At 47.2% G+C, this 15,443-nt stretch overlaps 1 protein-coding gene across 11 annotated transcripts in view; it reads right to left on the bottom strand.

The window, feature by feature from the left end:
• The window catches only part of FBRSL1 (fibrosin like 1), a 533,264-nt gene extending 519,394 nt beyond the window's left edge, over positions 1 to 13,870 (bottom strand). For 6 of the 11 annotated variants that reach the window (XM_030501687.1, XM_030501691.1, XM_030501692.1 and 3 more), the window contains exon 1: positions 12,626 to 12,938. In XM_030501687.1, the coding sequence (XP_030357547.1) occupies positions 12,626 to 12,919 (294 nt within the window). In that variant the 5' untranslated portion in view covers positions 12,920 to 12,938. Of the gene's footprint in view, positions 1 to 12,625 lie in introns of all 11 variants that reach the window. The other 5 variants (XM_030501688.1, XM_030501689.1, XM_030501690.1 and 2 more) reach the window with 2 other exon arrangements.
• Between the last annotated feature and the right edge of the window lie 1,573 nt (positions 13,871 to 15,443).

Genomic DNA, 15,443 nt, shown 5'->3' with positions numbered 1-15,443 from the left:
CCCAAATTCTAACCTTCTTGAAAGGTACCTGCAGCTCCCAGGAAAAGACATTTGAATTATTCTAGTTTGGCAGCTGCCTGGGAAGCGTAAGCACTGGGATGTCAATTCACTGGTCAGGAAAACCTCCAGCCTATTTCTGCTCCTCCACCAGCATCAGGAATAGCTTGCAAGACACCAGCATTTACTCCCTGAAAAGGCTGCATCACCAGGAAGACACAAAGCCTGCTGATTTATTTTCTTTCCCATGCTTTTTCACTTCCAGCCCTGCTTCCAGAAGCATTCTGGTTAAGCTGCAGTGCTGCAAGCTGCTACTCTCCCCATAGCATCTCTATACCATGGGGGGAGACCCCCACACTCACATCACTTTCTGCTCCCTGGCATCAGAAAGGCCAATCTTACACCATGATTAACCCCTTCCCAGACACTAAATAGATGTACAAGGATGCTCCAGTGAAACTGGTAAAATAAGCTGCACTTTGTATTTTCCCCTCCCAGGTCTGCATTCTTATTGGCATGCTTTTTGTGTCTGGGTTTACACTTCAGGCACAGACTCATTATTCCTGCAGAATTCAGCAGAGACTCAGTGAATAATCACATTTTGCTTATGTTCTGAACATCACAAAGGTAATACTAGGAAAAACACCAGTGACTTCACCTGCTAAACGTTTATAAACAGGGAATGGGAATTTTAACACACAGATGCACAAAAGGAGAGAGATGTAAAAGAACAAAAAGAATTAATCTATTGCTTGAGACAAAAATCTATTCCTCCTCCTCAGTAGCTGCTCCTTTTTGCTCAGGTAAGTGCGGCATAACAGTGACAATTCACCTACTGGTAATTAGGAAAAAAAACAGAATTATGTATAAATCAAACCAAGAAATACCCCAAAAGAAGGCAAGCTTTATTTACTTGCAGGAAACACCACCAGAAGCTGCCCATTTACTAGCCCTAATGCTGAAGCACACTCCACATTACAGCATCTTACCCACATTTCAAAAGACCACCCCAGGAGCAGGGGACAGGCACACTAGGGAAGCAGATGTCCACCCAATCCAAGGGGACACAGCCAGGGACAGCCGGACCTCTCTGGCTCCTGGCCCCATGGCAGCACAGCCCACCAGCAGCCTCCTGACAGCTTTTGCTGCCTGTTTCCATCCAGCCCAGATCTGGCATTTCCTGAAAACAAGACTCAGTTGAAGTTTGAGGCTGGTATATGAGCTTACCCATGTTATTTTAGTGACTCCACATCACTTGCTTTCTTCCCAATGGCAACGGGTTTCTTGCACAAACGGGTTGTCTCTCAGTCCTGCTGGTGCAGTGCACAAACCTCTCATCTCCAAGCAACCGCAGTAAGCGATGGCAGGAGAATCTGCCAATTGCTATGTAAGTGTTAAAAAGAAAGGACCCATCTTTCTGGCAATACACACGAACCACAAAGTAAACCAAATAGCCTGATTTTGAATTACTTGTACTTAACACAGATGAACACCAGCAGTTTACATTCTGTTCTTTTTGAGGTCGAATTAATATCCTCACAGGTTGTAGCAACCTTACAAAGTTAGAGAGAAGTATCACAAAATATGCCCCTGTTTGGGCTACATATCCTTACACTATAACTACACCGAAGACATGCAACCAGGCATGGTGTATGAGTCCAGACCACAGACATACCAGCAAACAGCCATTTAGTAACAGTCACAGCTAGCTGACCTTCAGACAGAAACTCAGTAACCCGATGATGATGACATTCCTGGCCCTGGATTATCTGCAGCATTTATTTTGGCAGCGGTAAAGAAAATCCACTGGATATATTTTGACCAGGAAGCACTGATCAGGAAACCAAAGACCTCACTCTCATCCAACAGGGAGACTTTAACACCCTCCCCTGGAAACCCACACATCCGAGCAGCACAACACATTTCAATAATCAAGAGAAATAATTTTAAGATCTTAAAATTTAGTAGCATGGCTTGTCTTGAAGCTGCATCAGAAGAGCAGTACGTCCCTAGAGACCAGGAACTTCATAAGCCCAGGGATGACAGCCTCCTGGGTGGAAGAAAACCAGGCAATATGCTCAGAGACTTCACAACCCATTAATGTATTCCTCAGGACACCTCACGGCTGAAGCTAAGAAACCAGAGATGCTCTGTCTGGAAACAGCTTGTGTAAACAGTTTGGTCTTTTAAAAAAGACTAACTTCAGAAATAATTCCTGGGAACCTGTCAAGAAAACAGGCTACATATAGTTCTTTATCCGAGGTATCACCTGGGAGTTCACATTACTTTACATAGGCGCCCATTACAGCAGTTCATAACCTCTGTTTCGGAAATGGCACATCCTACACTCACCAAAACACAAACTCATTTTCTAACTGAGGCAATCGGGCTTGATGGTAACAGAAGGCTCTACCTCCCAACCAACAGCTGCTACAAAGATCATCTTTTCTCACAAAAAGCCTAAAACTTGTACAGACGACTTAGTAGGGATCATGGGAACCTTTTTCTGATCGAGCCCTGCAAGAACTTCTGCCTAGATGCAGACAGCAATTTTTAAGTCACATACCTTATGTGACTTAGCGTCATCCAATGATGTGGAAGGAAAGTCATGAGCTGTATGAAATCCAGTTACAGACCATGTGCAGCCTAGAGGCTCTCATTTCTGTTTCATTAACCCTCTTCCCGATACAAACAGCATTGGAAACGTCAGTGCCGGTATCGAAGTCATCTCAAAATGGTTCTCTCTGCACAAGTTACATCGACCCCGCAGATGCAGCCATCTCCATAGCAATGGAAAGGATCTGAGAAAGCAGCTCAACTCCAAATTCCCATCTAGTACCTGCAGGGACAGCCCAAACCCACACCAGGGGAGGCTGCCCAGAGAGCATTAATAGGCCTTGAATAGGGTTATCAGTTTGTTTGTTGTAATCAACAACATTACCATGTGCACATTATAACGAACATACAGACATCTGCAGAGTTTGATGGATGAGCTGACAGCGGGTGAGTTATAGAATCCATCTGGTTGAAAAACCATTGTCATTTTCAGCTAAAAATCACATTAGCAAACTCGTATCACAACTTGGTACTATTTAGCTTCAAAGGAAAAAAACGAAGCAGGTTTTTGCATATCTTGCAACAAAACCTCTGTAGAGACACATGTCTGTTCTGCAACAGGAGGGTTTCCTAGTAAATGCATGAATGAGTGCTCTATGAGACGCAAGATTATAATCCATAGCATCAGTAAAGACTGATGAAGCCCAGGAGAACTTAAGAAGCCCTGAGTCAAAGGCCTGTACTTCAAGAGGAGATAGAGAACTATAGCTTGGGAAAATCTCATGCTAAATTTACACTTGCAGCAGTACCCTGAGCGTAGCTCTCTCGGCAGGGTGTTGCACTGGTCAGTATCCCACATGTAAGATGCTTACGCACCACACATGAACTTGAGGTGGGGTAGAAGGGACGCATTTCACTAGCAGTTCACACAGGACATTTCGACTTTAGCTTCAAGATACCCAAGTGATACCTGAAGCCAGAAGGCACTAGTGCACATACTTGCTGCCCATTTAACAACCTGCATGTGGCCAGGACCCATCACTGAGAGCATCTGACCATGAATAAGCATGCCATAACATGGCAAATACAGAATACCGCTGCAGCTCCTAAGCACCAACAGCATGAACAGCTCTTTCATCCGAGGCTCTCCCATCGCCTCCTGCACAAACACAGCATGCATTTCAAGTTACACATACCAGGGTTGAGAGACAGCTCCCTCCAGTCAGAAGGGTGACATGAGTTACCCTGAGCAGCAATTCCAGCCTCCCATCGGGTACCCAGCAATGGCACCGGCAACTAAGGCAACACAGGGAGCGATGAAAAGACTTGCCTGGAGCTCAGAGAGGAAACTTGTGGCGGAGTCAGAAAGAAAACCCCATTATCTCAACTTCCGGACCCCTCTGCTAACCGCCAGACCACAAAACACTTTTATTGTAGGATAACATTTCAACAAATAGCTATTTTCTGTTAGCAGAAAACCCACTTTGCAGTTTTACTTCAAAAAAAATCCATTTTTACTCCAACTCCGTGGGATTGCAAGCCAGCCCTGCGACGCAGCATAAACAATTTCTCCCTCCTTTGCATGCCCCAGTTTTATTAAGTAATCCCCATAAAGGCAATTACTGAGCTTTGGACTGAAAAATAACTACCAAAAAAAGGAGAGACGGCAAATTCTGTGTATCTTCATTTGCATACGGATTTCCTCCCTCCCCCTTTCTAAGGTTTTTGCCATGAGGTCTTTTATGTCTCTTTCAATAATCATATAATTATATGATTCCTAAAGTACACGCTGGCAACACTTCAGGGGATTTTAGTCATTACAGGTGACAAGACTTTTCTCTCATGTCTAATGCTCGCTAGGATTTCCTTCCACTTTATTCACAGATATGATGAAGAACCGAGTGACACCCAAAACCCTCTCCCAGACAGATTTTGGGGCAATCAGCCCTCTTCCTTCTCCATTACGGATACAGGGAAGCAGGCAGAACTGAACTGCAATGAACTTCAACCGGAACAAAGCGTTTTTTCAATTAAGCAGCCCATCATTTTTCCCAGGCACCACGTCCAACTATTTTAATGGCTTTCACATTTTTTCTTCAATTTTACAATCCGAAAGAAATGCCAAGGTTCCATCAAGGACCAAGAACACCATAATTCCATTTCTTCCAATGGCTGCAAGTTATTAACAAGCTGTCAAAACAGCATAATTATTTTATATCAAGTTTGACTGATTCCATAAACATCTCTTAGCTACACACTATCTTGAGTCTCGCTTCCCCTGAGTGCAAGTATGTGCTCAGGGTAAGTGGAATAAAGAGGCTGCACGTCCTCTTTGACAGCAGTGCAAGAGACATTTATGAGCCACCAAAAAAATCAACAGCAGTAATACATTTACTAGCTGATGCACTTGATGTTACTGTAAAGTTCAAGACATTTCTTCCCTTAAAATTCTTTGGAGTTTTAGCTCCTCTGTACAAATAAGAGCCAGCAGGAAAGAAAGGGCAGCCTCACGAATCAACAGGAGGGGTTAAAGAAATGAGCTCAGTGTCCGTCAGCACACCACAGCCCACTGAACAGCCAGAAGCCCTAAATTATCACTTGGTTCCCAACCCGGGCTGCACATTTCCTCCTAACCTAAGCACCTCCTCACTAAGTACAGGCTACATCAGGGATACCCTAGCATCAGAGTCAATCAATCTATATTTAAAATTGGAAAAAATACCCCAAACAATTATAGTCATATTTTTATGAAGCTAGAAAGAACATCTGCAGAGAAGATGATAATGCAATGATATCCAACCGCAAATACTATAAACTTCACATTTAGACTACAGGCACAAGTGCATTTATATATACGCACACACACACACTTTCTGAATGTGTCTCTATCACAACCTGTTCAGAGCAGAGCAAGGAAGGCTTTGGACAGAGGAGAGAAGCCCAAGCACAGCTCCTTTGCCCTGCTGACAGTGCCCAACAGTCCCCAAAATAGAGCATTTGACTTCAAATTGCCATGTTTGTGTGGCCCAACTATAGATAGCCAGCACAAGATTAAAAAAGCTTTGCTCTGAGCACAAAGGGAGAGACAGGAATGGTGCCATAAGCTCATGTTTTGCAGCCAGTAGCGCAGAGAAATAATTCTGATCCCTTCAATCCCCTTATCCATGCCAACCACCAAACTTGCAGATGCAACTTTTGCTCAAGTTTAGTCCCTTTTTGGCTTGAAGCAAGACAGAGCTACAGAGGAAATACTCTCCCTTCATCTCGGATCATGGAAGTGCTATGTATAGAGCAGTCCCTGAGCTCCCTTTCACCAGGTATTTCTGAACTTTGGATCCAGTCACTCAGTACAGAATAATTAAGCTACAAAAATTGATGTGCATTTATTTGCCTGTCATTAGGGCTCAACACAGCGCTGGCCTGGCTGGGCACAGGGCGGGAGAACCCTGCAGCTGGTGCAGTTTGTACCTGCCCAGCTTTCACAATTGCTTGCACCAGAGGAACTGGACCAACAACTAAATGCTGGCAGGTCTAGGCAGCTCGGAAGCTGTTTAACCCTCTCCTCCATTTTAAACATTTTGGATTAATAACATGAAGGCTGATTCTCCTTTCAGCATCTGAACAATATTCATAATAGTTCATTAGTTTTGGAAAAGAGACTTTGTTTCAAGGAGATGGAGCAAGGCCAGTAAAACAGTGCTCCAGCTCTTCTCTATGTGAGGAGCACGGCTACAGCGGTCACAGCCTCTGTTGTGCAGAACACAGCAGAGCCACGAGATACTTAAACAGCAAGAGCCACTTCGCCTATATAAAACTCTTTTATACCTTTACTGTGATAAACTGGAGGCATTAAAGTGCAGTGAATTGGAAATTGTTCCCACTTAGAGCTGGATGTTCACATATAACTGATACCAAGATGCACATCCTACATACTGTATTTCAAATATTTATTAAAAAAAATATATATATATTGCATCAAGCAGGACCCAGTGTTTCAGTTCTGCTGATACTGCTGGCTCTCAACTACTTGCTGCAGCACCACAAACTACACAATGTTCCCCACAGCCTATATCACCAGGATAAAGACCAGACATGAGAGAAGATGAAGCAATAAGCACATTTCCGTAGCACCTTCCCCAGCCAAGATTGCACAGGTTTAGAATCTAGAAGCCCACCATTTCTAGCTAAGCCTGATGCAAGGGGAGCAGCCTGCAGTGGCAGTGTGAATTCAACACTTCACACCAAGGAACAGAAAGGAGGAGGAAAATAAAGCCCATACCCCAAAACGCTTCTATCAGTGTAACTGTCTCCAGCCTGGGAGACATCATCTCTGTACCTATCTGAGTTTTTAAACAGTTGTGTGATACATCAGCCCTTCTGCAGAGCAAGCAGGAATCTATCAAAGAATAAGTGAAATAACCAGACTGGTCTCGTTCTACCCAGCTCCCTTGGCCACCGATAGTATTTCCCAGACAGTAACATTGTGATAGTCAGTCCCATTCTGCAAAATAATTGAGCTAAATGATAAAAAGGGCGTCATCTTAGCATACTGAGAGGACAGTAAAGTCTTCAGTTCTTACTAGACAAGAAGTCAAATGCACTACTAGAAGTAAGCATGAATTTGGATCCAATAAAATCTATTACCTGGGTAAAGTGGAATACTAATCTTATTATACCCCTTTTATTAAAAGAATCTTACCTGTGCAATACAGAGTACCTTATATTATTAAATATGATACATTCAATTTTTTAATTAATTATAATTTATCTTCTGAGTTTCTCTGTGGTAGTTGGTCCACTAGACATTTCAACAAGCTTCATCTCACATTCTACCCCAGGTTTCAGACTGCTGAGGAAAGGCTGAGTAGTTGTGCTACAGGAAACCTTTGGGAAAATCAGTATGATACTAAGAGGTCTTTCAAAACACCCAGACAGTGTCAAGCACAGTGTGGGCCAGAAATGAGACCTCAGGTGGGGATGAGGGTGACCCCTGAGCTTAGGTGGGATTTCCACAGCCTAGCCTCAGGTAAGCAAGCTGTGTTCTCTCTCTGATACCTTCACAGCCATGCTAAAACCCAGCAGGTTTTATTGATGAGGTAGAGAACTCCAACAGAAGAGCTGGATCCTTCCTCACTGCTGCCCACCACCCAGTGTGTGCAAGGAGAGTTAGGTATGCAGGGCACCTACCTCCCCTCAGTGCTATCCAACCAAGAACATACTTCAGTCTTTCCAGAGCTCACCCCTCTGTTTTAGCTCTGCATTAACCACCTCTTGCTCCTTAACAACAACAGTAAAAATACCTTAAGTACCTGCTTTGGACAAGATGCAAAAAATCAACAGCTAAGAGAACAAATCAATGGAGACTAACCAGCCTCAGGGAAAACCAAAAGGCATTTAGTGCCTTTACAGCACCATCCAGAAAATCATTAGCTTTCCTGAGGTTAAAAGCACCTTTTTAGAGGAATAACCAGTCATCAGAAACACTAACTTGATACACCATCACTTGACAATTAAGTAGAAGAGGAGAATACTTAAATATCTAGGAACCTGGTTTAAAACCTGAGACTAGCTATGGAAAAAAATAATCTGCGAAGTACATATACAGAGATACAAGGATAAATGAGAAGTTACACAGCTAGGTCAGTGGAACTAGAACAAAACCTTTGGAACAGGAAGCTGCAGTTAAATACACTGGTTTTCTTATCAATGAGAGATCAGAGCAACAGTAACAGCACAGTGTACAACACACATGTGAAAACAGCCTTATCAAGATAACAGCCAAAGAACTTAGGGATTCTGTCCAGAAGTCTACTATCACCATCAGGCTTTCTAAATTCTGCTATGCTCCAGTGCAAACAGCAGAGAAGGGACTGGGATTTAGCACTGCCAGACCTCTGGATAGGAACAAAAGTAAGAGTGGGCAAAGTGTTAATCTCCTTAGAGTCTGTGACCAGATGCAGCTGGGCCCTAACTCGGCTTGTAAGGGCAGCATCACCACTTCAACAGGACATGCACGAAGTCAGGTTATGCCCTTCTCAGCTCGGGGATCTACTTCTAGACAACGCGTTGCTCCCCACATATTTGCGAGTGGATTCTCCACGAGATTCTACAAATAGGTTAAACATTCCAAAAAAATCCATATGCACACACACCAAAGCCATACACACAGACCAGGAGAGTTAAAATTTCCATACAGCATTCCAAAGCTTTGCTGGAATCTGTAAAAATGATAAACAACAGCCAAAAAGAAAACACAACCCCTTGTCTTTCCAACTACTTTGGGAGAACAATTGCTCTCAAAGATCGCATTCATTAACATTCTGATGAAGTTCCCTTTTAGCGCTGTTTTTCATACTTGAAAGGAACAGCTATGATCAGAGAGAGCCCTCAACTACCGACTCACTCATTTAGATTCTCTCGCTCTGATTCACCAATCACCTTCAAGAATAATTAGCAGCTTCGTCTGAACGTAATGAATATACACACATGCTCACATCCATACCATTCATTTCGGAAGGTGGTGAGAAATCCCCCTTTTCTCAGCCTGCCAGCTTTTCTGACCCCAGCACAGGAATGATCTGCTGGGCAGCACCATCACCTGATGGTGTTCCGGCAGCTGCACGTCCCGCTGACCACCTCAAGCCAGCAGGTCGGGGCAAACTAAGCTTCCAGGTTAACTCCAAAGTTGTGTTCGGTGGCTGGGTATTAAAAGCCAACACTACACACACACCAGCTGCTTGTAACCCGAGTTGGAGCCAGATTTATGCAAGTAGATCCATGGGAAGGAAGGGAAAGGGGAAGTTTTAACTTCTGCACAGAAAGAGGCTGCTGCTGGTTTGTCTGTGGGTGCTTTTTAATCTTTTCCCTTAGTTTAAAAAATACTTATATGTAATCAACTCTGTCTTTACGTGAAAGATGGTAGGACAGAGGATCCATAAGTCAAGTCACAAGTGTCACTGAAACAAGACACAACATTTTCAGGTGACAACTGCCAAAGGAAACACTGCCACATGAGTTAAATCAAAATCCAGAATGCTTAAAATTCACACTAAAGAGCTGAAGGAGACTGCATAAAGCCATCCCTCAGTATTAAACTTAACTGCTTATACCCTCCAGGTCAACAGAAAGGAAGAATATATATTTATTTATTCTTTAAAGAATGTATTTTATATCTTTAAAGAATACCCTTTATTTCCAGCAACACCAATGGTGAGAATTTTCTTCAGTGGGGAAGGGGAATTCACAATATTTTGAGATCTAAAGAAAAACAAACAAAAAAAACCACTATAACCGTCCCAAATGCTTCTACCATTAAGTTCTGCCTAACCACTAAGAAATTTGATTTCCAAGGGGAAGCCCAAAGCTTAGCTAGCCTATTATATGTAATCACAGACCACTGTAACGTCAAGTGACAAACCAACCTAAGAACACCACCACAAGAAAGGATCACATCTAACTACCACACACGCAACAAAAGCTCCTTTTAGGATTAGAAATTTAATAAAAGTGTCTTTTTGTTCAGTACTGTCCCTAGGCTGTGTAGTCTTATTCTTTCTCCCCCCTCATGAACATAGAAGGTTTCAATTCTCATTTATTTTCAAAATACCATCACAGATGATCTTAAGTCCTTTTAAAAAACAAACACACACTGAAATACAAATCTCCAAAGCAGAAGAAACCCACTTGCTGCAGTCGAGTTCCTAAGAACACAGCTCCACACCATGCAAGATGACCTTGCCATTTCCGCCATTTCCACGGGCATATATTGCTTTAAAGTAGTTTTGCCTTAACAATCCCCTCGCCCTGCTCCCGCATCAAACCTGACAGACATCACCCATGGTCAAATCCAGTGCTGCATGGAAAAAATCCACATAACACGGAATATGTTCTTTTTACTGTTACTGGCATTTACAAAATGCACACCATCATTAGGGCTCTATGAGAGCCTCCAAGACAACATATCTCCTAGTAGAGACCTGAAAGAAACAGGTGAATTCTGCTCACACTATTGTCTCTGAGGTGCCGACTACTATTCAAGATGCTGAGGTGCACAGGTTCTCTTGGTGCTGGTGAATACAGTAGAAATCAATTAATTTCACGTGGTACTGAAGTATCTTGTGAGAGTTTGAAAGGAGACGCTTTTGTAAAGACTTCTATTTATTTATTTCTTTTTAAAGAAAAACTAGAAGTGCTCCCACAGACAGATGTACTGGAGGGTGGAAGAAGTTTAAGGTCACCTTCTATCCTTGTGCGCCCTATTATCAAGGTTACGGTTTGGTTGATTTGATAACAAGGCTTATCCCATTTGAAAAGCCCAGAGTTTTCCCTGTCAGCCCTGGAGGGACTGCACTATCATTTGAATTCTATTTCCTGATAATGTGCTCATCATGGTAGAAAATTTCTGCAGGAAGATGAATTTTACTTTCTCCACTGACAGCTCAGTAGAGACCCAGGGGTTTAATTGGACCTACCTGCTGATGCATTTTTGACTAAGAGCATAGCATGTCCAAGAAAAAAGAAAAAAGATACAGACAGGTACATGGCTTGTTTTAGAGGCACACAAATTACTCTCTCATTATCAGTAGTTGGCTTTCCTGTTAGGACAACACCCCAAAAATGATGCTGTGAAAGGCCAAAGAACAGCCATCACCAAGCTCATGCAAATCATCTTCCCACCCCGGTACCTGCACACCTAGTGCTGCTCAGGGACTGCCAGGCTAAACTAAAGGTCCCTCCTGAGCAGGAGCACAGGATCCCCAAGCAAAGGTTTCATCATTCTGACACTAGGGGTAGGTGGCCAAGGCGACCACTGACACCTCCGTGAGGGCACAGGGACTATCTCTGGGACTTTGAGAAGTTGGTTCCATGACACCAGAGCCCACAGGCCTGCATGCAGGAAGGGTTGACTGGGGAGAAACAAAACCCATGGACAAAATGGGATCTCAAAGCCTGAGCCAAAGATGCTGGAGATCCCGGGGCAAACCTGAGAATATTCATCAGCCTACACAGAACCCCTCAACACTGGAACACTGGTTAATAGGCACGCAAGCGTCAGGAAATCTGAAGCAGGGAGAGCACCCAAAACTTTGGTCACGTTTCTACCACAGCGTGCCGAAGTGGGCAAAGGCACCAGAACCGCTCGTGTTTACCGGGAATCCAAGTTATTGCGCCCATCAAGCAACTTGTTAGGTGCTTTCTCTCAAGAACTCACTTCTTCCCCTCATACACAACCAAAACAAAAATGAAAAGCCAAAGTCTTAGTTTGTCAATGCCCCTCTGAAAATATTAAATTTCCTGCTCTGCTTAACTTAGCTCAGACAAGGCAGGCAGTATTTGCTCAGCAAATATTGTTTGTAATAAGTTAGACAAGCAATATTTTTTGCCAGCCTATTAACACCAGAAAAATATGTACAGTCAACAAGAGATGAAGAATTTGTTCAATTACTTCAAAAATGGGAATTACAACCAAGGGATTATTATCCATTTAAACATCTCTTTTCCACAAAATGTCAAACACTAGCCATTTGCTAACAATCTCCGGAGACAGATAAAGTAACATTTTGGCAAAGCAAACACAAACTCCTCGAACCGGGGGTGGAGGGGGGAAGGAAAGAGGGTGGGAGGGCGGGAGGGGGAAGCTCCACCATTCACAACAATACCGGACCATCCCAACACGCCAGGAATATTTTGCAGTCCTTCGCCAGCCAATTAAAACCCCAAACAAACATTTGACTTGCCCTAAGTGATCGCTAACACCCGTCGGAGCCGGGAGAAGGAAAAGGGGGGGTAGGGAAAGGAAGAAGGGGAAGAAGGGAGGTGGGGGGCAGCAAGTTGCCAGCGGGGCTGCGAGCACCCGGGCTGGCTCGCCACCCTGCCGACCGCAGCCCGAGATCCCTCCGGGCTGACACCAGGATTAATGCACGTTAATTGCTATTTGCAAAATTCAGCAGCCTGAAAGCGCCGCGTTTCCTTTTCATATTTTTATTATTTTCTTTCTTTTTTCCTCCCATTCCCCCCGCCCCAACCCCCGCCCCGCAGGCGGTCAGAGCCCCCCGGCCCCCTCCGCTCTTACCTCCAGGGCTTCCAGGGTGTTGAAGCTGGCTATGGCGAAGCCATCGATCAGGTCCTCTTCCTGGGAGCTGGACTCGCGGCGGCGGCGGCGCGGGGGCCGTGCGGCGCGGGCGGCGGGCGGCGGGCCCCGCGGGGCGGTGCAGTTCTGGCCGCCGTTCTCCTTGCCGGGGCTCGGCTCCTTCTCGGAGCCCGAGGAAGGGCTCTGGTTCCGCGGGTCGCGGGCCGCCGCCTCCCGCCGCCGCACGCGGTCCCGCTGCGACCTCGACCTCCGGCTCTGCCGGATTTTCCCATCCATCGCCGAAGAAGCAGCGAATTAAAAATAATATTTTAAAATAATAATAATTAAAAAATAAAAAAATAATAGAAGGCCGGGCGCGCGGGGTGGGGGGGGGAGTGGGGGGTGGCGCGGAGTCGGGGGGGGGGGGGGGGAGAAAAGTCGCCCCCCTCCAACTCACCGCTTCCCCTCTCCAAACCCCGGAGCCCTTAAAAAATAATAATTAAAAAAGGAAAAAAAAAATAATCAAACAACAACAACAACAAAAATCCTGCTGTTCAGACCCTCGGATCCAGGGCGATGATAATCCACAGAGCAAGGCTGGGTGGCGGTGGGGCGAGCGGCACACACACACAAAAAATATTAAATCCACGGAATGACCTTGACAAATTTCCACCCCCCGCCCTCCCCCACCCCCCAAAAAAAGCAGAGACGGGAAGAGGAGGGGAGGAAAAAAAAAAAAAAAGGAAAATTAAAAAAAAAAAAGAGGGGGGGAAGATCTATCTGGATCAGGACGAGGACACCTCGGCTTCACTCGGCGCGGAAGAGAGAGGCAGATCCAGGAGGCTCGACCCAGCTCGGGATAATCCAGGCGCGGCGCCCCCTCCCCGGGGGCAGCGCCGCTCCGGGGCCCCGCTCCGGCCGCCGCACACCGCGGCGGGGGGGCCGCCGCCGCCGCCGCGCTCGCCGCCCAACTTTCTTGCCGCGGAGCGAGCGAGACAATCCCTGGGCAGCCCCCGCCGCCGCCCGCCGCCGCCGCCCGCTGCCGCCGCCGCCGACCCCTCCTCGCCGGGCGCCGCCGGCGGCTCGCAGCCCCCCGCGGCGCCCCCGCGGCCGCCGCCCGCTGCCGGATGGCGCTCGCCCGCCCGCCCCAGCCCGGCCGCCCAGCGGCGCGGCGCAGCCCCGGCCCCCAGAAGCCGCTCAGTCGGCGCTGCCCGGATGCCGCCCCATTCTCCCCGAGCTGGGACGCGGCGCTAGCACCGCCCGGCCGGCCGCGCATGAGCAGGGCTGCCAGCTGCGCGTCATTCCCCGGCGCAGGCCCGGCCGTGCCCCCGGCCCCCCCCTTCTTCCTCCTCCTCCTTCCCGCCCCGCCGCCGCCACCCCCCCCCTCCCGCCTCGCCTCAGCGGGGAGCGGGGCAGAGGGAGGTCTCCGGCCCGCCCTCACCCCGCCACCGGGAAAAGTTTCCCCCCGGCCCCGCTCCCGCTCCTCCTCCCTGCCCTGCTCCCGCCTCACGGGGCCGGTGGAGCCCCCGGGAAATGGCGGGGGGCTGGCCGCGGTCGAGGGCCGAGGGGAGGGGACAGGGGGCGAGCTGAGGACAAGGGATGAGCTGCGGGGTGGGCTGGGGGTTAAACCATGAACCGAGCTGAGGGACAGGCTCGGGGTCAGAGAATGAGCCAGGGGCAAGGAACGAGCTGAGGGATGAGTTGGGGGTTAAACGATGAGCTGAGGGACGAGGGATGGGCTGAGGGATGAGGACAACCTGGGGGATGCAGGAGGAGCTGAGGGAGATGGGAAGAGCTGAGGGATAAGCCAGGGATCAATCTGGGGATCAAGGGACAAGTTAGGGAACGATCTTATGGTGAGGGTACAGGGGCAGAGGAGCTGGGCATCCAGAGCTGAAGGTGGGGACATGGAGCAGCACAAGAGGGCCAAGGGTGAAGGCTGGCATCAGAGAGATGGAGGCAGAAGACCCTTCTGTCCATTAGCCCCTGCTCCCCATCCATCCATCTTGATGAGGCTTACTTCAGGCTCGCAGCGCAGGAGGAGGCTACAGTTCCCATCTTGTTCCCCTGCTGTTTCAGGCCCTCTCCTCTCTCCAGGATCATCTCAGCCAAGGCTTGGTCCCTGTACACTGGGGAGGGGGACTGGCTTGGTGGGGAACTGTGCAATGCCCAGCCCCAGGAGAGCGCTGAGGGAGGTGTGTGGGATCAGGGCCCCAGCACAGAGCACTGGCTGTCCCACATATCGCAATGGTATCAGGAACCTAATCCTCTTTGTTATCATCTTTTATTGCACCCAATCAGATATTACTGCACGTTACCATCGCTCCTGGGTACTCCCTTCCTTGTGTGTGGCTGGCTTTACTCCATTTGACTGTCTTGGCTTCATTCCTCGTGTCTTCAGCTGCTTTTGCCTTCCCCAGGGGGTAGCCTCCAGTTCTGGATGTGAGAGGAGATAGAAGGATTGTGTGAAATAAAACCTAAAGAAGTCCACCGAGCTTCATAAATAAGTAGGGAAAAATCCATTAAGGAGATTCAGTGTTCATGGGAGATGTGGAAGTAAGGGAAGCCAAAAATGTCTCTTGCCACCTGCTCCCACTTGTGTTCCAGTTTAGTCACCACCAGGGCTGGCAGCTTCCTCTGGCCAGTGTCCTCCACAGTGGCAGGCTGGTAGCTGGGTGTCTAACACGCCCACCGAAGGCTTTAATTGGAGAAATGCAATACCTACCTTTCCTCTGTTTTCTTATGTTCCTGATCTAACTGCAGTAACAGAGCAGTCAAAAATCAGCCTTCTTCCACCTGGCCCCAGCAGGCTCTGTTAGAA

Source organism: Strigops habroptila, chromosome 11 (genome assembly GCF_004027225.2).
Source record: "Strigops habroptila isolate Jane chromosome 11, bStrHab1.2.pri, whole genome shotgun sequence".
NCBI lineage: Eukaryota > Metazoa > Chordata > Aves > Psittaciformes > Psittacidae > Strigops > Strigops habroptila.
The sequence above is the reverse complement of the archived record's forward strand: the minus strand, read 5'-3'. Positions and strand labels throughout refer to the sequence as shown.